A 23418-nucleotide genomic window follows, 5' to 3' on the forward strand; every position below is an offset into this window, starting at 1 on the left:
CTGATTGCTCCTAAATGCACCACTGAGCGCCACAGGAAGTCATTCCTGCCTGTGGCCATCAACCTGTGCAACTCCTCCCTCTGACGATCGGCCTCATTTGGCTATTTAAAAGACAAAACGAACAATATAACTATACATTCTCATTTCATTTATAACGCTACAACCATTTCATTGTATATTGTAAACATTGTTGTATACTTTTCTATTTTATTATTTATTTGTATTTTATTGCCTACTTTGATATTTTATTTTGTTTTGATGTCTACTGTAATATTTTATTTTATTTACATCTTCATCTTTAGCGCTTGTTTCCATTCATGCTATATTTCTATTTCTACTTCGCACGGAGCATTGGAACAAAAACAATTTCCCCTCCAGGGATTAATAAAGTATTCTGAATCTGAATCTGAATATACACTATATTACCAAAAGTATTCGCTCACCCATTCAAATGATCAGAATCAGGTGTTCTAATCACTTGGCCTGGCCCCAGGTGTATAAATTCAAGCACTCAGGCATGCAGACTGTGAAACAAGACATTTGTGAAAGAATGGGCCGCTCTCAGGAGCTCAGTGAATTCCAGCGTGGAACTGTCATAGGATGCCACTTGTGCAACAAATCCAGTCGTGAAATTTCCTCGCTCCTAAATATTCCACAGTCAACTGTCAGCTCTATTATAACAAAATGGAAGCGTTTGGGAACAACAGCAACTCAGCCACGAAGTGGTAGGCCACGTAAAGTGACGGAGAGGGGTCAGCGGATGCTGAAGCGCATAGTGCAAAGAGGTCGCCGACTTTCTGCACAGTCAATTGCTAGAGAGCTACAAACTTCATGTGACCTTCAGATTAGCCCAAGTACAGTACGCAGAGAGCTTCATGGAATGGGTTTCCATGGCCGAGCAGCTGCAGCCAAGCCACACATCACCAAGTGCAATGCAAGGCGTTGGATGCAATGGTGTAAAGCACGCCGTCACTGGCCTCTAGAGCAGTGGAGACGCGTTCTCTGGAGTGATGAATCACGCTTTTCCATCTGGCAATCTGATGGACGAGTCTGGGTTTGGAGGTTGCCAGGAGAACGGTACATTTCAGATTGCATTGTGCCAACTGTGAAATTTGGTGGAGGAGGAATTATGGTATGGGGTTGTTTTTCAGGAGCTCACCAAACACTCATTTCAAAAAATGATTGTGAGGGAAAGAATAAACACTCAGTTGGAAGGGACAAACTTTTATTGTAACCCTACAAAAGACAGAACAAAAATAAAACTATAGAAATGAAAAAAAAAAAAAAAATCTTATTCTTATACATGTCTCAGAACTATCCATCATACTCGGACCACAGTTTAATTATTTATATTCATATTTTTTATATAACATTTTGTAATAATGCGTGTGTGTGTACATACAAAATATAGCAAACTAAATAAGGCAAATAAATAGAGGTACAATTTACAGGTAAATGGAACATTCCTCAATGTTGTGATCTCTTTTTTTAATCTTATCTCAAACATCAAGAATGGTGTACAAAATGCTTTTTTTTTCCAACTATACATCGGTGGAGAATACGTTTTGTTTCCAACCATAAAAATACTGACTCCTCACAATTATACAACCTCTAAAACTAGGTGCAACTTTCCTCAGGTAGTACAAATTGGCGTCTAACATGTGTGTTCCATATTGCAAGCAATTTTCTATTAAAGGTTAAAGTCAACACGTCACACTTTGTGCACCCTTCTTTAGGCATGCAGGTCAACGCCAAGTGCATGACTTGACACAAATGTGGTGATTTAGAAAACATTCAGCTTTTTTTTCCTTTACATACCAGAACAGGTGACACAGGCAAGTGATAATTTATACAAAATACACTCATGTTTATAGGAGTGTCACCTCTTTGTGTCTACACATCGTTGTCATCCATTAGACTGACTAAATGTGTTTCCAGCGGCCCAGCCGGAGTCCCGAATCTCACTTGCCCTTTTTCTCTCTTTCTTCTTCACACCATGTTTTTTTTTCTTTTTGCACCACTCTTTTGTTGCACCCTTCTCATTTCTCGAGGGATCTAAGCCCTCAATGGTGCTGCAAATGGGAATGTCCCATAATAAAAGTGCATTGAATAAGCTACTAATTTCAGTCCTCTGATTTCCATCTGTACACCCCAAAATCAGCCAGTCAATGGCCAAATAAACATCCGAACATGTAACAACATAAACATGTAATAATACTGACAATGTTGCAATACCCCTCAGTAAATGGTATGCACTACAATACAGGTTAAAGCTCTGGATTCAGAGTTTAAAGGGTCTGCCATAGTGTGATATACTAACTCTGATTAACTGCAAAGACAAAGGAGCAGAGGTTAGAAAACAGAATAGCTCAAATATACATGAGATGCTGGTTAAAGAATAGGCAACCATATGTCATTTCCCCCTTATATAAAGGAACCTCTCTCAATCTATTTGGTGTATCAGTTGATCTCTAAAGTGTTGGGCATGGGACCTGTGAGGCCCTTTCTGCACTCGCATAGTCTTTTTAGCCACATATCTTTTCTCTCTGCTTCAATTCGAGGAACAAATACTGGTTTCGAGCTACAGGAAATAGATCATACTTCTTGGACCTTCAGGAGACTTTGGTGACCTATGTGCCTCGAGCTAAGGTCACGTCCTTCATCACAGTTTGGAGAGCTGATTTTAACTGCTTGTGGCATCAGGTTTGAAACCAAGTTCTCAATCTGACGCCACAAGATGGTGCCAGTGAATCCAATTCTAACCCTCAGCTGCAATTTGTTGTACATGAGAAAGCTCTAAGGTCTAAAACATGATGATAACAATGGTACATTTGTGATAACAGGGTCAGAGGCACTTGAATATGTTTCAGAACAGAATGGCTGGCAGTAAAGGAACAGAGACAAACTCGTATTGCCATTACTACTGCAGACATCGTCACAACACGCTTGGTGGATGTTCAGTTCAGTTTGTTCAGAAACATTGTAAATTAAATAAAACTGATGTTCAGCAATTCATCATTTTGTGACACACAACAATTACTTATTGAGTCAATTTAACATGAGGAATGGAGAAAGGAACTGCAATATGAGTTCTTGGTGTCGACCACAGTGTTACTATAAAAACAACCACCTACAAACTGAACCAGGAGCTGTTGTGCAAATATTTTGCCCCATCAAACTCAAACAACTAATTTGTACGGTAAGTAAAGGATATATTGAAAGACACGAAGCATAGAGAAGAAGCCTTAACTGGTGTCCCTATTGTAATTCTGTATTATTATATAAATGTGGATAAATGGGTTGGCAGGGAGATTAAACACAGGGTGAGTTTATTTTGCCAATTAGCACTAAAATACTCCCACTGGAGTCCTTGAACTTCATGCGCGTGTTGCCCTTTACCTTTACCTTTACCATGTTCAAATGTGGTTTCTCTGTTGGTACACTTCCTGTAGCAAGCTACTGTGTGTCCATCTTCAAGAAGATGTACAGTGTGTTGTAAAGAGAGGAGCCTGCACATTACATCACAGCCTTTGTCATAGCTACTGCTAAGGTGTTACAAATACAAATATACATAAAGCAAACTACAGTGAAGATTTCGAAATCGTGACCTGGGTTGGCAACACTATGTCAGTCTGTGGTATTGCTATGGGCAACCTGTTGCCAAATAATAGTCAGTGTCTAGCTATAGGTAAACAAATGTGTAAAAGACACTGGAAGGAAAGATGGAAGTAATGATTGTTTTCTACAATGCTTACTGAGGCTGCCCTCTTCTTGTTAGTGCCCTTAAAGTGATCAAGCCACAACAAGAATTTCTTCTCAGTTCAAGTGCTTTGTTGAACCCTGACTTTGCAAATACAGACTTCTCACATGGTGTGGTCCCTCATTACAATGTCACCTAAAATATGAAAAATGCACAGAAACACTGCATGAGCCTGAAATTTGTAACAGAGCGAACAAACCCTAGTATATTTGGAGAAATCCTCAACTACACTGTCAGCTCTGCCCAGAGACCACATGTTTTAGCACCAGTGGAACAGATCCTACAGACACCATCAATGAAAAATGAAAGGCCTAATGAGAACTGCCAACATGGTCCGCATTTTAGTTGCCCCGATTCAGATGGGAACCATTCACCCTGACAGCTGAGCAGGGAGAGCACTGTAAACTGCAGATTTTGCCCTGAAGTTAAAAATCACCTATGGCATTCCTTCATTTTCTTTGTTATAGATAAAGTAAATTTAAGTACAGAGGACTTTTTTTTTCCAGAGGACATTGTGCAACCCTAGGAGTGTTAGGATTTTTTCAGAAAAGCTGCAGTGCAAACAAGATGTGTGAGAGAAGGATAAGTAATCATCTTTTTTTTTTTTTTTTTTTACATAGCGCAAAAATGTATAAGAAGTTAACTTCAACAGCAATGTGAACTTGCAACACCAACAAATAATGCATTGCGTGTACAAACCCCCCCAAATGCCATGAAAACGTAAAAAAAACCTCTACATCTTTGCAATTAGCTTGTCTGCATCTAAATATAAATATATATCAATGCCTAACTGCAGCATGTTTTGTATTATTACATTTACATTTTTTTTCTCTTTGCTTTGGCACCGATTCATGCCAGGACAATGCTTAAACCATTGGGTAGTGTAGGTGAGGCTTGACCCCCGTGGCACAGTCATGGTTTTGTCAGGAGGATCAAGCTTAGAAGAGTTCTTCCTTGAGAAGCGAGGGATGTCCTCCCTGGGAATGCTGTGTGCTGGAGGACACTGGGATGAATCCTCTGTTTTGAAGCAATAAGAAAGGAAGTTCATATATTCAAAGCGTATCTACCCTTTCTGTGGCTCCAAAGTCTCTTTTTCTGGGGTACACTTGGAGCAACCATGACTGTAAGGTTATGGTTTAGTTCCCCCTTCCCATCTTCTTTTTTTTTTTTTTTTTCTTTTTTAAAATCTGCCTGACGTCATTTTTTCTATAATTTCTCTCCACCTTGTGTCTATTTACAGTGTGACTGGCTGATCCCAATGTCCTGTGTGTTTTAGAGCCAGTTAGCAAAAAGACAGGGCTGATCCAGCACCAGGGAACTTACTGGAGAACAGCAAAGGGTTTGTGAGGGAAAACGAGCAGTGAAAAACAGTGGACGATAGAGAGTTGGAAGCTTGAGCACAGTGTTAAAAGGATATGGTCAAAAGATATGGGATAATGTATCACAGTGGTCTGTCCATCCATCCATCCATCTATCCCAACTATTCTTCTTCCAGATCTGGACAAACAGGTTGGAAAAAGCTTTACAAGACCAGTGAGAAGAGAGTGTGGCATCCTTCAAAACAGTGCGGCCGTCCATACATGTATCTGCATGTCTAGTTCAGCAGTTACTTACATCCTCTCCAATGTCAATGGTCACCGTTTGAGTACCTGGACTAAAGGTGTTCAGAGAACTACACCACGGCAGAATTTCGGCGTCTAGTCTTTTCTTTTTCATTCCTTTACCTGGCCTAGTAGTTGACCTTTGTGACAGCTCGTTCGCGGCCGCCACCCTCCACCAGCTGATTGACTGAGCGTTTGCGGTTCCGCTTAAATTTGTTCAGGTCCTTGTCGAAGACTTCACCAGAACGCAGTGCTGACACCAGGTCATCAAACTCCCCACCAACCTCGTCTGAGGCGCCGCTCTTCTTGGCCCGCCGTTCTCTTTCCCTCTGCTCCTTGAGCTGGAAAATGGAGACAGTAAGTTGAAGTCAAGAAACAAACAGGAGCAGAGAGTAAAACAACTCTGCAGGTGTTTAAAACACTCGTAAAAAAGTCTCAGGTTTATACTCTAAATGTTTGTCTCACCATGGCCTCCATCCGTGCCCTCCTCTCCTCCTCATCTTTACGTCGCTGCATGTTCTCCAGGTCTTGCCGCGCTTCGCTGAACGACTGCAAGAAGGTGTCGAAGATCCCGAAGAACTCATCGGGCTGCATCCTCCCTTCTTCTTCCCCAAAGTGCTTCAGAGAATTGGCAAACTGCACACAGATAACACATATATCATTTTTATATGCTGATATGAAGTGACCAAAAATCTTGACTGTGAACAGCTTTTTGGAGATAAACACAGACATATCGGAAACATACACCAAAACCAAATGTAGTGTATTATCTGCCATGACCCAGAGCTATCATAATTTCTTCTTCTAGTGAAAGGCACATGTGAGCCTGCATAGGCATGCATTTGCATGAATTCACAGACACATGCACGCATGTACACACACACACACACACACACACACACACACACACACACACACACACACACACACACACACACACACACACACACACACACACACACACACCCCTAACCCCACACAAGTGTGAGAAAGACTACATGATTTGACCACCATATGTCCATCCTGGTCAGACCAAGCTGTCCAGTGGTCTGTGCCAGGACAATGCCTGCAGCCAAACCTACTTTACATTCCTCCAAACAGCTTACTATTTACAGTAAAAAACAGATCAAGGTCCAAAATTATAAACGTCAATTGATACGCAGAGGTCAGAGTCAGTTGTTGCCATATTCACACTTTATAAAGGACTTTGGCAGGACGTTTAGACAGTGTTATCATTACACGTGTGGCTGCACTGTTCTGGCAAAACTAGATTGCACATCCTTTTTTTTTTAAGATTATTGATCCTGATTATATCATACACCACTTCATACGCAGCTTTTCAAGTTGATACAACACAACTTGTAGTGTTTCTAAAAGAGGCCTTTGCCCTAAATGTTGCTTATCTTCTCAAAATGTACATTAGTGTAGTGCTTATTAACAATTTGCCTGTTGAATTGCTTGGCCTCTGGTATAAGTCACTCTCAGCTGTTTGAGAAGTCGTACTTATTGCTGGTGTAAATTAACATTTCCCTGATTTTACTGCCTCATGAGAAAAGCTTTTAAAGATCGACATGCTGGGGGACTTTTGTTGTGAAGGATTATTAGGAAATTAGCTAATTAGCAGACCTTTTGTCAACAGCAATTTTTTGACTAAACTGCATGCTAAGAAGAGTTTTTATAGGCGCTTCTTTTACTACCACTCGACATAAGCTTGTCATTAGTGAAAGACCCTCAAGGACTGAAATTAAAAGCAAAAGGCACTGCTTTCAAAAACTGACTTTGAAAAAAGGTAAACTATGCAATATTTCCCTAAAAAGTAAAAAACACCACCACCACCAACACCAACAACAACAACAACAACAAAACACAATGGATGGACTCTTAATAATTACTTATGACCCATTCAAACTGCATGGTGGTTTCTGTATCTTTGTAATTCTGTAATTTTGGAACATTTCAGGGCATCATCAGTCTCACTTCCAGATCGTAAAATATTGAGGCTTTGTGTTGGAGAGTCACCAACCCAAAGCACCAGCATTTGGAGACCTGGTAATAATACTTGAAAATTACCTTTCCTTCTGGTAATCGCTAACTACACCTTTGAATGATGAGTTCACAAAAGCAACAAATGCTGCATGGTACGATTTTAAAAGGAAGAACAAAAGTTATCAGTTTAATGTATTTAAAGCTGCATTAATTATTATATATTTTGGCCACTAGGGGGCAGCGGAACAGGCTGAAAACCCAGTGTGGACTAATGGTCCCTGTATAAAGTTGTTCTGGCAGACATGTTCACAAACAACTTGTGGCCATGTTGCCTATTTATACATCCAGCACACAAGCAGCAACATTAGTGTTCATTTAGGTTCTGATCTGATTGTCCTTTCATTACTGTTTTAGTTTCTATCATCTCTAAGAAAAACAGGATTGACTTCTTAACTTATAAATGTTACAGTGTATAGATCAACTATAGGTTTTTACTTCAAAGTCAATAAAACTGAGTGGAACCGCAGACTTGGACTCATTACTGTGGTAACCCCTGCAGCCCAACATAATCTTCAAGCACCGATCTCTACTGCGCTACACTCTGTTGTATTGTTGTCATATGCTGGAGTAAATGTACATAAAATATATTATCTTAGTATATAGAAGATAAATGTCCAGCATGTGGTTATAGTGTTGTGATATGAAGGAGTTGGGGCTCGATCTTTTCTGCGGATACAAAATCCTCCTATCATTATGGGCTGGTCACCATGGCAACCCCCACCATCATCCCTCTCCCTCCTGTAATTATGTGTCTGGTCAAATCTGTTTCCTCTCGTCCCCTCGGGTCTTGGTTAAATGAGTAAACACATACACATGCGTACATATGAACAGAAATGGAGAATGTGAAGCCACACGGATTTAGCTCACCTCACACAGACACACACACACACAGTGCTGCACTCTGTGAAAGGCTTAATGTATTTTTGTCTTGACAAGAGTTTTTTATGTCCATGCCCTTTGTGTTCAGATTTGTATTTGTTCATCTTAGATGTTGATTGGAGACATTGTCAAGCCTTGTGGCTCTTTCAAATGAGCTCTGGTTAACACATCGCAGATTTGGTCTTTCTCTACAACCACTGCTTAAATACTGACGATTATTCTGAGGTGTTGTGACTGCTCTGCATGTACAAACAACATGAAGCAGAAGCTGTTTTTATTCAGCACAAAGAAGAATAGAGGGACGTCCGCAAACAATCAATATGGTCCCATTGATCCCTAAGCCTCTGTGGACACAGTTTATATCAGTTTGACAGCTACACTGCAAGAAAGAATTTGAGAGATGGTCTAGTAGTTGAAGCATTATGAATTAGCAGCTGTGAGGTGGCACATTCCATCCAAGGTGGGAAAGTGTAAAATAGGTAGAAATGAACACTGGAAAAAAAAAATTGCATAGAAAAATGCAATATTTCAGTTTCTGCACAGCTTTGGTTAGATTCACCTGTATAAAAGGGGGCAGCAATTTCAAATGCACAAAGCATGAAGACAAAGATTCCATTTGTGGTTAAAAAACAAATTCTGGTCTATTAGATTCAAGTCATACTTTAGACTTTGCATTGTTGCATGTGTTTGCCCTTTTACAGCCAATACTCTTCACAAACATTTTTCTGAGGCAATTTTTTATTTTAGCTACACAGGGTCCCCCAAAGGGGCGAGACTCCTGACAAGACAATAACTGACCACTTTGGTCCAAATTTAAATGTCATCAACAACCATTAGATACATTGCCACAGACATAGTAATTTTGTACAGACCGTCATAGTTCCCAGCATATACACCCTAATGACTTCAGTGTCACAGCAGGTTTAATTTTCAAATTTCAGGTCAATTATTTCAACGACTTTTGGATAGACTGCAATGTAATTTTAGACCACTGTCATGTCCCTCTTCTGGATAAATATTAAAAAAACTAGTCAATGCCCTAATTTTTATATCGCATCAGGCTGAATTTAAGATTTGTCCAATACTTTGTTTTATAAAAAAAAAAATACCAGCAAAACTGATGACATTCCCATCATTCTGAACCGCACTGTGTTTAGTACATATGAGCAAATGGTGAACACTGTAAACATTATACCTGCGAAATATCGACATGTTAGCATTGCTGTTGTGACCACATTATCATCCAACTGAAAAATAAACTTGCTTGTGCGAGGTGACCCATCATTGTGTGCGTATTATTTTTTTGGTCAAATATACATCACTGCTGTATGGCAAATAAGTCCACAGGTTATAAATCAGTTTGCAAGTACACTTGTGTGATTCTGCAATGATAACAGAAATTGGATAATAATATAAGACATTACACATGCTGTGATAAATGAGCTACACCAGGTCAGTTTCAAGTCTACAGGTTAATTCTTATACTGTACGAAAACTATAATGACTGCCTGTAAGCTGAAAAAACACATTTATAAGATCACTCAAGACAATCAACACAACAGTCAGCTTTAGACAATGTCGGCCAGCAATGGTTCTGACCCTGCCAAGTTTACATTACCAGGATTTTTTTTTAATTTTCATATTTATCTTTCCAACGGCACATTAGGCGACTAAATATCGTAAAGCATGCCTTGCTCTGCTTTTCTTTGTATGAAACTGAGCTGAGTCTTATATTGTCTATGAACATGTCACTGAGTGGGTTTGTGGATTTGTTTCTAAGGATAAACCCAGTCAATTTCTCTGGATAACCGGAATCCCTTCTCCTCTGTCCCAATAACCCACATGACCTTGGACAACTGTAATCCTTTGTAATGTATGTAGTGGCGTCTGCTGAGCCTGTGTGTGTTGTTCCCACTCTCTTGTAGACATACACACACACACATTTTGATGCCATGGAGCTTTATGAGCCTCACTGAACTGCCTGCACTGTTGAGTCATCCCACTCTACCTTTGTTGAGACACAGCGCGCACACCAACATCCATATTTGTATTCCACTGGAATCCTAATGGAGCGTCAGAGAGCCTTGACAAGCACTGAGTTAAAGTGAGAGTCAGACTCCCCATTTACTAACCACACACACGCGCACATACAGCATATACACACAGACACACAGTCATGTTAGGAAAAATGTGTGTTTAGAGTCTGGGCCGGTGAACACAGGTTCTTTTGTTTTACAGCAGTAACCAGCGCCTTGATCCTCTCGTTCTTTTCCCATGACGTACCAACTGGCCAGTTTTCCCTCCGAATTCTTACCGACCTCCTCCTTGAACAAATAATTAATTAGAGCGGAGACTCTAAATGAAACCAGAGGGCTTTTCCTTCTTCTTTCTCTCCATCTCTTTTCCACAATCAGATGATTCTTTAGAAAATTTAAGATTTAATTTGGGTGGGTGTATAGCATCACTGTGTCAATTATTTTGGAAAATAATGAGCCTCTTGATAAATTAGGATGTAATACTTGTACAAATGTCACTACTGAATTAAGTCTGTAACGTTTAAAGTGTCCAATGTGTCAGCACCAGGCTGCTAAATGTGCAACGGAGTACTAAGACCTGCAAATAAAATCAAATGTTCACATGAATCTTTTCAACACTACCTTACTTTAGGATTCTCATAGTCCCACTGATGTCTTCAGCTTACATACTTCCTGCCATACATCGACACATTAGTCAGCAGGGTTCAAAGGGCCATTTGTCCCAGTTGTACAAACATGGAGGGTGTAGTTTCAAACACTAACTCATAGAGACAAACACAAAGGGAGGATGGGGGGGAATCCATGATAATATTTCAAGAAATCATCACGCTGCACTAATAGGACTGCAGAGGGGTTTCATGGTTTCCCCCTTCAGTATTCTCGCTCTTCCTCCCTCCGCTTCTGTCTGTGTTGAGGTTTTGACAGTGAAGACAGCTAGCATGGACATATGAACTTACAGTATGGTCCCGTCCAGACCTGATATTAACACCTGTCCTGAGTGATCCGATCACGCATTTAGGATCTGATCACCGTGACCACATTGGGAGGTGGTCTGTGCCACATGTCACCACATTTTTCAAGCACAAACAATTGGGGGACCATAAATTACGTGTTTGGGCTCTTAATGCCAGTGTTACCAGCAGATGTCTTGTTTTGTTTTTTTTTTAAAAATACACTGTCTGTTTGAACTGATCAAACCTGAAATGGAAATTGCAATATCCTTTAATATACTCGAACAAATTCTGAAAAAACTTGAAAAATTCTGTGACTTCAAGATTTGGTGAGTGAGGAAAAACTTCATAAACTCTGCAAAACAGCTGATGTAAATCTTTTGTGCGTTTTTGTGTATTAGGCATTAAAGGCAATACAATAAGTTGTTTATTTCCTTGTAAACGGTGTCAGTTTGTCACTGCATTGCTGGACCAGACTGCTTCCGTGCCTCCATCACAGCTGTTTGAACACACTGTTTTAACTGTTTTCACCTCTTACACAAAATGTATGAAAATAGACAACATGTTATTGAGAGAAAACATGTCACATTTTTACAAATTTACGATACAATTTTGTAGGAGAAACTTTGTAGGAAAGTGAGATTCACTCAGACTGCCTGTGGTAGGATCACTCAGGGTGAATGTCAATACCAGATCTGATCACGGCATTTGATCTCCTTTCACATTCACATTCAGTGTTCACTGTAGAGCTGAGGGGTTCAGCAGTGTGTTACCTTGTCCTTGGCTTCGCTCAGTTGGTCCTCCAGTTCAGAGAAGCTGAAGCCAGCCACGGTGATGAAGTCCCCGATCACAGCCACAAACTTATCCCCACGTTCCCTCGTCCTGCTCTGTTGGTAGTGCAGCTCCTTAAGGGGGACAAGACACAGATGCGTGAATTTAGAAATAGAAGTTCAAGTTATGAGATTATTGTGTGCTTTTTGAACATTTAGAGAGGAGGAAGACAGAGAGTGACAGTGACCTTTCCCTAAAGCCAAGGGAAGAGCATCTGATGGATGGGGATGTTTTAAATTTCCTCAGTTATGGAAAATCTATTTTTCTAAAAACTACAAAAAATGTGGATCTCTGTGGTCTGCCTTCATGTGTGCATGCACATAAGCCCTTGTTTCCATGCCAACACTGCCAGCATTTAAACACCTCACCTTGCTGTACATCTCTTCCACGCTCGGAAAACGTAATTACAGACAGGAGAAGAACCAATGGGAAGGAACGTGAAACAAACGCAAAAAAAACTCACCGCCTCAAGAGCCTTTAGTCCACTTTTGATACTGTGCACCTCTTTTTCCAGCTCTGCCAAGCTAGTGACAAAAAAAAAAAAAAAAAAAAAAAAACTGTTATGGAAGCCATCTCTGTCTGTTTTCTTGTGCTGCAATTCTCTACAACTGTGGGAGTAAATGTTGTGTCCTGATTTCTATTTCAATTACTTTTTACACCTACTACTCATACATCTTACAGAGTATTTTTTTTACCATATGCCATCTGTTTCACTTCAATACATTAAACCACATGCAGTTAGGACGACAAGTGTACACCATCACATTGCTTCAATAAAAATACATACTGTGGGTGTTGATAGATGTTGTGCACTCACTTGACTTTGGCAGCCTCTGGTACACTGCTGATGTCCTGCTGGATGTTCAGTGTGTCAGGGTAGTTCTTCTCAAAGATCATGATCAGGTAGTGCAACATAGTGATGTTCCTGTTAAATCACAAGTGAGGACACACAAAAAAATGTACTACTGTGAATACTAGACTTTTACCTAGTTTGCATTTTGACTATGTTAAGCCACGGAAAATCATGCTGCATTAGCTGCTAGGAGTCCCAGTGACACTTTAAGCATTAATGCATGATCAATTATTTTTTTCTAAAAAAGTTTTTATAAGTTCACTCAAAAAGCGAGCCCCCATCTAAGTTGTTTAACTCTTAAAACCCCAAGGACCTCCAATTGAGGGACTTTAAGACATGCAGAACAACCACAGAGCCACTACTGCACTTAGTATGAAAGAATATAGTCATATTTTATATCAAATTAAACAGCAGAAGCTGGGCTACAGCGTATAAAAAACTTGTTCTAATTTTGTTCTGCTGCCCTTGATCAAAATCAACCTTTGCAGAGACAATGTTCACATATTGTACTATGATTTGAAAGAGGTTTAGAGCTTTGGCAGCAATACTTTCAAGGGATACACACACTGAAAGTGCTTTTTTTAAGCAAAAATTATTGAATTTTCGCTGTGTGCCATCTTCATTTACTATTCACCAGGAACACATATACTGATAATTACACATCTCAACATATCCTCAAAGTGTTCCCTTTCCCATGACACCAAAAGTATTCAAATAAACCTTGTGGTTGCAGAGATATACTCATTTTATTATGGATATGCAATTTTCGAGCAGAGGCCTAGAAAAATTGGGTTGGGGCTTAAAGGGTTAAGAGAATGCTGCAACAGTTTTGCAGTGGAGCTGCAGAAATGCTTTGTGGACCACAAAATTTATCCCAAACATCCATCAGTTGAGGGTGAGTGGGTAAGACTGATTTTTTTTTTTTTTAACTTTTAAGGTGCATTAGGTTTATGTCATGTCCATAGTCTCTCCTGGCCCACCTGTCTATGCTGGACTTGGTGTCAGCGATCTTGTTGAGACTGGAGACCTTGAAGCCGTAGGCATTGCCTCTCTGGCCCTTGTTCATGAAGTTGCCAAAGGCCAGCACCACCTCCAGGATCTGAGTCATCCTCTTGCTCCGGACCACCTCCTTGGATGCGTTCAGGATAGCTAAAGGAACATGGAGAAAGAGAAGCTGCTGGAGAGATCATATAGTTGGTGACTGATACATGTGCACTTTGCTGAGTGCACCATTTTTTATATTGCATAATGAACTGACCTTTTTTCCACTCTTCTGCATTCTGTTTCTCTACTCAGCCCCCACAGATTCACATGAAAACTAAGTCTAATCTGTACGTGGCCCAAAGGTTCTCATTCTTTCCTCTGTTTTTAACATCCTTCACTATGATTGATCAGTATTCCCCAAAACAACTGGGCAGCTCAATGGGGAAACCCATCCAGTCCTTCCAACCATCCATAAAACAGCAGGGGGAAGGGAATATTCCAAACACAACCCCACGCTGTCCGTTTCTTTCCCCACGAGAGAACAGACTTATCTGGCAAAGTGCAGGTGGTTCCCCCTCTCCACAGAGGAAACCTCAGCATGAATGTGAAAATCATTAACAAAATCCATATTGTTATATTTAGAGTTCTGACTGCTTTGATACAGCATGGGAACCATGCTTCTGGCTCTGCTGACAGGGTTCTGCTGAATGCAGATAGTCCTGGCAGCCCACACCACTGTCTTTTAAAATGTTTCTATTGAACATGCTGGGTGGTCCAGGATAATATAGTCTCATCTAAAGAATATGACAAAGTAACATGAATAATAAAAGGGGATGAGAACTTCATTATGGGCATGGATGAACAGTGTGGTCTGGGAAGCTCTGGATCCAACAACAAAGATTCTGGAGGCTTGAAACAGTATTCATTTGTTCATTCTTTCTTTCCATTCCTTGCAGCCAGGAATGTATGTCAGATGATATATTTTATTCCATCTCAGATTAGAACAGAAAATGGGTCAAAGAGGCTACAGAAAACACAGGCCTGAACTGCTAGTCGGCAATTGCTGCATATAAAACACAGTTAGCAGAAATAATTTCAGCCAGAAGAAAAGTTGTTTTCAAGTCACTCAGTCATGATACACCAATGTGTGCACACGTGCACGCACACATCTATGGACCTCATTGGAAACCGTTTCCCTGAGTCTTTGAAGTGAGCTGCAGTGTTTACGAGAAAGGCTCTCCCCTCTCAACATGGGCCAGCTTTCCAAAACAGCCTCCTTGGTAACTTGGAAGCTTGGCTCGAAGGGAAAACTACAGCGGGCAAATATACTGTCAGCCAACGCTGACAGTATATTTGTGCAGTATATCTAGTGTAACGCTACAGTGTGCAGACTTTAAGAGACTATGTTTGCATTTCTTCAAGCCAAGTTTGGCAGAAATAGAAGAATACATTAGCCAATTAAAGAAAAGCTGGAAAAAAAAATATTTTGATGATTTTTTGACCATATGTTGTTATTTATTTATTTGCTGTCTCCTTTATTTGTATTTTTTAATTTTTAAATTTAAAAAAAAAAAAATTTTTAGGGACTACGGATGCAAATGAGCAGCTCCGCTATAATCCGGCATATTTAGAGAGATATTTTCGATGTTCATCAATATGCACTTCCCTGTTCAAAAATAAAATTGTCAAATACGTGTCAGTCACAAGATGTATAAAACACTGTTTTAAGTATTTTAGACGGGACATGTTGACACTATCATATACTAAGATACCAAGAAAAATATAGGTATTACCTGCCAAATCCTTAAAAGAGCAGTCACTGAGAGTTAAGTTTGTATCCTCCAAAGTCATCATCCTTACCTTCAACCTTTGGCTTGGCTTCACCTAAACGCTCTGCAAACTTCTTCTTAAAGAATAGAGCTTGCAGTCTCTGTTGGTAGTGGTCAATTCTGATGATGGAATGACAGAGGTAAAGGGAGGAGAATGGAGAAAAAGGAGCGAGTTAGATTTGTCTCCAGGAGAGTGTAAGTTCAAAGTTTCACCCAATCAAAAAAAAAAAAACTCTCTTTGTCAGTTTTCCCAGGCCTTTTTTATCATCTACTGTAATAGATTCATCAAGTTAGAGAGTTGACAAATGGGTATAGTGAACATGCCAAGATGCTCACTGAGGAAGGGAGTGGGAATATAAAAAGGCACACAAAATAAATAAATCCCAGATGTATTCCTCAGACCAAAGTGCAGTCAAAAGAAAGAAAGCAGACAGGATAATTTTTTTCCCTGAAGGAAATGAAAAGGTTTAATTATCTTGTACAAACAGAGCCGATTTTGAGAAAGGATGGATTGCAGAAAAAAAAGGAAATGACTCCAAACAAGTCTGATTCTCTCTGATTTGATGCAAATCCTAAAACGAAGCCGGGACTTATTTTCTCAGCTAAATGATGAATCATAGTGAAGTTTCAGGCTTGATCTTGATCCCAACCTTCCAATGCTGCTTTGTAGCTCATTCTTCATGAACAGACATTGTGCTTTTCAATATTTTAGGATATATTTGTTGCTGATGTCTAGATTCTGCAAAACATCTAGAAGGTTCTTCACTTCTTATATCTTCCATTTTAAATGCATGCCATAGGCTACACTACATTTAATAATAACCCTAACCCTACACACAAAATACTGATATACTATATATTGCTCACCACACCTCACTTTCTGCCATAACTGCCCTAGATTAAAAAAAAACAGATAAAAAAGTAAGTAAATCAACCAGCCCTGCAGTTAGCAGATCTGTGTGGTTCCATGCTTTGCAGTTGGTTTGGCTGCATTAAAAGTATAGTATATACAGAAACCAGATAACTATCACATAGAAGCTGTCACCTGAAGCAGAGTGTTATATAATAGTGTAGCCCTGTGTACCTGCTCATTTCAAAGAGGAAGCGATCAGCCCTGGCCATCCGCTCCAGCTCATGTTTGTGCTCCTCCAAGAGATCTATATCGCTTTTCTCAGGGACAAACTTCAGCAGCTGCAATGGTACAAGAAGGGCATTAAGACAAATGGTAATGCAGTTCTGCAGAACAAACTGAAGTGCATGGTACTGAACCTTTTCAGGAAATTCAGCAATACTTTAATTCAGTGTTGATTATCATTTTTATTTTTGCTATAATATTTTGAACAAAACCTTGGCAAAATAAAATATAGATTACTGTCTGAGGAAAATGCTGGCTTGGCAAGGTACATCAAACCTCTTTAAAGTCTTATTCTAATAATAGAACAGCAGTTTTTTTTTCTCCCAATCAATCAAATCCATTTTTACCAACCATAACAGCACAATGCTACTACCATGCTACACACTGTACACACCATCATTCATCAAGTACTGAGCCTTACCTGCTCCAGCATATCTTTGGCTAGCTCTTCTCTCTCATCCATCTCTAGGATTGCCCGCTTGATCTCTTCGTTGCTCATTTTTAACCTGCACAGAAAGGATTACATTTATCATTACATTGCCATGTAAGAACACAATACAGAGAACTGTGACACTCTGAATACTGGTCTGGACCAGCACCAACCCTGGGAGCACAGCCAGCTGTTCTCAGTGTATCTCATCAGTAATAAGTGTGCTGGGTTGGGATCAATAACAGCATTGTATTGACCAACTGCTGACCCCATTTGGGTCTAGTGTGTGCCCTCAGGCCATTTGCTATTGACACGTGAGAGAGCTCAGGGACCATGTTGCAGTTTTGTCTAAAAGAGAAGTCTGTTTATTGATCTTTGAAGAAGGGTTAGGATTCAAATTCTCCAAAGGGCTTTGGATCATTGTTGTTAGGAGACTGCAAATGGTAACCATATTGTTGGTGGATCTTAAATGATGACATGACAATTCTGGTTCAGATAGAGTGGGACTAAAAACCCCTTGGGATAGAGGGGTCAATTTTCTGTGTCTTTATTCATTCTATATGACTGAAGTGGACAGTTTTTTCATACAGTGGTTAATTTTGACATTTTGGCCCATTTAATGTGCAAAAATACACATTTAGGTCATTATCTTAGTTCTAATTTCTTTAGTGGACATTTAAACAAGTGAGTGCACCTTTAATCAAAAAGCCCCACTAAGTCAACATAATGAAACAAAAAATTTAAACCCAACATGATCCAATGTTCAGATTTCTGTGCTGGAAACGTATGCAAATTAAAGCAAGTAATTCATTTGATAAGACAATGCCTCCCTGCATATTTACACACAACATTTTAGAAAACTTGCAATTAAAACATATTTGCCTTAATGCAAGTAACCAACTGTGGAAGTTTCATGGTGATGTCTTTTAAAAATAGAACACTTCTCCAGAGCTGCATCCTCACCTGGACAATTTTTTACATCCGTCATATGACCTTGTTAGCTCCTAATTTCAGAAAAGTGTTTGGATGGTAATTCAATTAGACTGACACTCCTGTACCTGCCTCAAGCGACTTCACTCAGAGGTATAGCTCTATATCCTGACGCAAAAGCTTTAGGGTCATGTATTTGTCTTATTAACAGATAATAATTACTTATTTATTGATGGTAGAATATACACTGCACAAAAACATAAGGGAACACTCAATCAGCATAATATTACTGTCAAGTCAGTTGAACTTCAGGGATATAAATCTGTCCATGTAGGAAGCACTCGTGAATCAATTTCACCTGCTTTGGCGCAAATGTTAGCGACATGTAATGATGATGCAAGTGACAACAGGTGCAATAGAATGGCAGAAGCAAGACGATTAGTTGGCGAGTACTGCAACACTCGATATTCAACATTATTGTATTAATAATGTTATTGCTTATGTACCCTGGACATCACCAAAACAAATCAGTCCAAACGCAAGCTTCAAGGTATAAGGGGATTTCCAAATCATTGCATTTTGAGTTTATTTGTGGCTAAAGCAGCATCCCAGCTCCTCAGCTAAGTAGCTAACTTTAATTTATTAAGACCACTGCAGTTGGTCACCTTGATACACAACAACATACCATGTCAAAACGTTTACAGATGTGACTTATGGCTAAAAATACGAGTATACTTGTATACTTGTGTTTACTTGAGCTTCACTTTGATGAAGTGTTCGCTGGAAATATGTAAGTATTTGGATGGCTGTCATTGTTTAGGTACATCTTATGGCACAAATCCACAATCTCCTCTCTGGGTTTTCTTTTTCGGATGAAATTCAGTAGAGGCATGGCCCAGGCTTGTCTCCTCGCCTATCAGTGCATCCAATAGCACAATGACTATCTGGAATTTTTTTTAAATGATCTTTTGATCCTACTAGGTGGCACTCCCTAGGAGCCTGACACCATGTGAAACCTATGAATTGGCAGGTCCGCCACTGGCACCCAGACTATTCACAGCTGAGAGCAGGTTCAAACTGAGCACAAGGGACAGGAGTGAAATACTCTGGAGATGCCTTGGTGACCGTTACGCTGCCTGTAACATCATCCAGCATGACCAGTTTGGTGATGGTCAGTGATGGCCTGGGGAAACACATCCCATTTTCAACTTGAATAATTTACTCATCCACGATGATGTGGGATTTAAGGGTTCCCTAGTTTTTTTTGAGCTGTGTGTATAATAATCATTTAGGCTGGGATCGTACTTTGAAAGCAGGATGATACAATTCTGTGCACGTCTCCCGTCGATGACTGACAGCTCCTTGACCTTCCGCGTGCTGACGTATATGTCATCCATAGAGCCCGTCTCTTTCTGCAGATAGATAAAAGCAAAGAATGAGATTAATTAAGGAACAAACTTCAAAACTAATAAAAGAAATAAAAGGCCAACTGTTGTTTGATCACAGCCACTATGAAGCACAGACTAAAAGGTAGTACTCCCACCAAATACTTTAACTGGCCTCAGGTCAGGTTCCCTTGCCTGCATTTGTCACTGAGGCCATGATGCATGACTGTTTTAAAATGTTTCAACTCTGGGCTTCACAAAGTTAAAAAAAATTCATGCTAATGCCAACAAAAAATCTAAAGCAGGACCTTATGAGGCTAGAATTTTATTTGGTGAGTCACCACTACAAACACAAGAGAAACAGGAAACTGCTCAAAACTTGGTTCAGGCCTGTCAGATATTTTTGTTAGCGTCTCACAAATGTAGTATTAAAAATCTGCACAAGAAAGAATACATGTGGCTATACGCTAATCACATGCTATTTAGGGCCCTAACTGGTTTCCTGCTTGCCCGATAATTTCCTTTTTGAGGATGCTGACTATGATGTATGTAAAACAGACATGTCTTATAAAAAAGCTTGTTATTTTGCTTACTTGTATATAGCATCTGCATTCAACCCAATGTAATTGGAGACTAGTGCCTTCATCTTTAATAAAGTGGCATGACTGAAATGCGGTCATGTTTTTTTGGACTGTTTTTTTCTCCTGTAAAAGGCAATCTGGTTGTAATGGCTTTTTTAACAAGTGGCTGCTTTGAAATATAGGTTTGTCTCTGCTCAGTTCATGATGATGAATTATTAAAACAACAGCAAAGAAAGATGATAATGGTAATGATGGTAATCAACACAATAAATGTATGCTGCATTTACATGGGTTTTCTGAACCTCCTCTCTGGGAAACTGTCCAAGCCAACATCCAACCAGCTACGCACCTTCTTTCATTTGCTGTATACTCTAAACTGTTATTTCCTAAAGTGGTGAAAATCATGTCTTTAAACCTATAGTATTTGATTTTATAAATATGATAGAGTGACTGTGTTTAAGCATCCAGCAGACACAGAGCAATATGAGTATTAATTTGGAGTTGTGTTTTTGGTGACACAAAAATCCAATATTTGACTGTGATGAGTTGTTGGTCTCCTACATCTCCTGAGAAAATATACTGTAATATGAGTCCTTAGCTGTTTTCAGCAGCCGCTTTGCCATGTTCAACAGCTAGTTACCAACTTTGTTGGCTGGAAAACCGGTAGATATCTTGTTAACCTCGTTAGAATGAGGGCCAATTCCCAAATTTCTGTTTCAATTAGGGACTTCAACGGTGTCAGACCATTTGACTAAAAAACTATAAATAAAGAATTTGCACTTCCTTACTCAAATGTATACACATCTGAATAGCTAACGACCTAGACTTTATGTGTTAATTTTTCTCAGACCTGTGACTCCTGCAGGTGACAGATGCTCGAGAGAGAAAGCATTGCTTACTCTGTATGCAAGCTATCAGGGCCAGATGGTTTTGGATGTGAGTTTTAAAAGGAGTTCAGAAATATTCTCTTAGACCCCTTGTTGACTAGGTTAAACCATTCTTTTGAGGATCCTTAATATAATTAGGATATCTCAAGCCTTTTAAGGGACCTGCTCTTGTGCTTTTTCTTGATGCCAAGAAGGCATTTGTATAAAACGCTGGATAAATTTGGCCTGGCCAATAACTTTATCAAAAGTGTTCTTTATAATACTTCAACAGCAGCAGTTCTGACAAATAGCTCTGGCTCATAGTAATTTCTCTCTTTGCTGAGGAAATAGATAAGGTGACCATCTTAGGCTGCTGCTCTTCAATATTGCTATCAAAGCACTAGCTCAAGAAATAAGGTAGAATGCTTTAATATCTGGTATCCTCACTGGAAAATTGAAAGCACAATATTATTCTTTACACGGATGATGTTTGGACATTTTTGTCTTGATCAGAAATGTCCAAAGCTATTTCGTCTTTTGGCACTTTTTCAACGTCTAAAATAAATTTTGCAAAGTCTGAGGCTATGCAGCTGGGCTCTTTCACTTTCTCACCAAGAATACCACATTAGCAACCAATAGTGAAATCTCACCCATAAAAAGGGCCCCATCTTTGCAACTATCCAAGAAATGCATTGGCGTATGAGGTGAGGCCAACTCATCCCTAACTTCCCAGGACACTAAGCAGGCCTGGGAAAGAGGCTTTGCCATTTCAGTTGATGAGTTAGATTGGCAGGAGGTGTGGATACAGACTATGGAGACATCTAATTGAACAAAATCTATTCATTATAGAATTGTAGATCACACACATATAACACAAAATGGGTGCTAATGTGTTGTACTGTTGTAAATGTAAATCTGAGATTGGCAGATCATATTCACTGTTTCTGGTCATGTGTCACGCTACAACTGGTCTGGTATTGTGAATGAAGTAACCATTATTTTTGTTAGGGTTAGGTTTGTTTTGTTGTCCAATACAGTTAGACCCTATGCGCCTCCTTCTTGGTCTTCCAGATGGACATAGAAATATATGTGTTAGATACACATGAGACTGTTCCAGCTCTTGACTTTGGCCACGAGGAAGAATATTTAGCTTTTTGGATCAAGAATGTTTCTCCCACAATGAAGTTGTGGCACAATCTTATAATGGAGAGAATTCCTAATGAATATATGACACGTATGCGTCACTCCTCAGTGAATGCTTTCTGTAAAGTCTGGGACCCTCACTTGGTACATATTGGACCTACACTGTTATCTTCCATATTACAGGGTTACCTAAACCTGGATAGCCTGTCTCTGCACCTCTGCTGTTTCAAAAACATCCCTCCTGTAACTTTGTCATTTGTTACATGCTGGGAGGCCAGGAAGGTTGGGGAAGGAACAGTTATTTTTATGTAACCAAGTTTTTTTACTTTCATCTTTAAATCTTGCAATGTCATGTCTGAGCTGTTCTGTTCTGTGTTCAAATGGAAAAAAACAATACATATATTATATAAAAAGGACTAGCTGCTTTAACATTAAGGTCTGCAACATTAAGGTAAAGGTTCACAGATCCTAAGACATTTTCAAAAAGAACGACAGCAAACTCTGTGTCCACATCCTACAACCAGTCACATAATAACACATTAATTACACTTGGCTTCTCTGGGTGGCTGCAGCCTTGCAAAAGAGAAGGTGACAGAGCAGTAGAGGTAGGTAACAATGAATTGAAGATGCTGGAAGATCTTTAACTCACCTGTTTGAAGGATTGATTAGTGAGCAGGTCCTAGGCAGTCGGAGAGTGCAGAGAGACACAAAACAAATTGAAAACACATGCAAAGATTAGCACCTCAAGCAGAAAAAAGTGGTGGCTAGAGCAAAGAACTATTACTACGCACACTGCAAGCTGAAGCTGGAAAGCCCTCTGTCTGTAAAAACAATATGAATCTACTTCCTCAGTCATCAGGGGCTCATGAAATCTTTAGTGAATGTCTGAAATATCTCTGAGCTGCATAGTTGAACCAAAAAGCTTGTGAACTATATTCTGTCCCTGGATTCTTAAAGAGGTCAAGATTGTTATAATGTATTCTTATGATTGCATCTACTTGTCATGAAAAACAAGAATATGAAAAATGCATGGAGTTAATCAATCCTGCAGATAGTGAATGTAAACAAAAGTCCATATTGAGAGGAAGAAAGAAAAAAGCAATTATCCGATGTCTAAACATTTCATTATTGTCCAATTAAATTCAGTCTTGCACTTGCTAAATGGGACTGAGCTGTCAA

At 39.6% G+C, this 23418-nt stretch overlaps 1 protein-coding gene across 6 annotated transcripts in view; it reads right to left on the reverse strand.

Annotated features, from left to right (window-relative positions):
- Positions 1-1208: 1208 nt before the first annotated feature.
- daam2 (dishevelled associated activator of morphogenesis 2) overlaps positions 1209-23418 on the reverse strand; it is a 115592-nt gene continuing 93382 nt past the window's right edge. For 4 of the 6 annotated variants that reach the window (XM_037071886.1, XM_037071887.1, XM_037071888.1 and 1 more), the window contains 11 exons: positions 22889-22918; positions 19570-19676; positions 17326-17410; positions 16854-16960; positions 15801-15889; positions 13937-14105; positions 12921-13028; positions 12567-12627; positions 12046-12177; positions 5827-5997; positions 5490-5702 (listed from right to left, as the gene is read on the reverse strand). In XM_037071886.1, coding sequence (XP_036927781.1) covers positions 5490-5702; positions 5827-5997; positions 12046-12177; positions 12567-12627; positions 12921-13028; positions 13937-14105; positions 15801-15889; positions 16854-16960; positions 17326-17410; positions 19570-19676; positions 22889-22918 — 1272 coding nt within the window. Of the gene's footprint in view, positions 5703-5826; positions 5998-12045; positions 12178-12566; positions 12628-12920; positions 13029-13936; positions 14106-15800; positions 15890-16853; positions 16961-17325; positions 17411-19569; positions 19677-22888; positions 22919-23418 lie in introns of all 6 variants that reach the window. The other 2 variants (XM_037071889.1, XM_037071892.1) reach the window with 2 other exon arrangements.

This window comes from Acanthopagrus latus, chromosome 16 (genome assembly GCF_904848185.1).
Source record: "Acanthopagrus latus isolate v.2019 chromosome 16, fAcaLat1.1, whole genome shotgun sequence".
Classification (NCBI taxonomy): Eukaryota; Metazoa; Chordata; class Actinopteri; order Spariformes; family Sparidae; genus Acanthopagrus; species Acanthopagrus latus.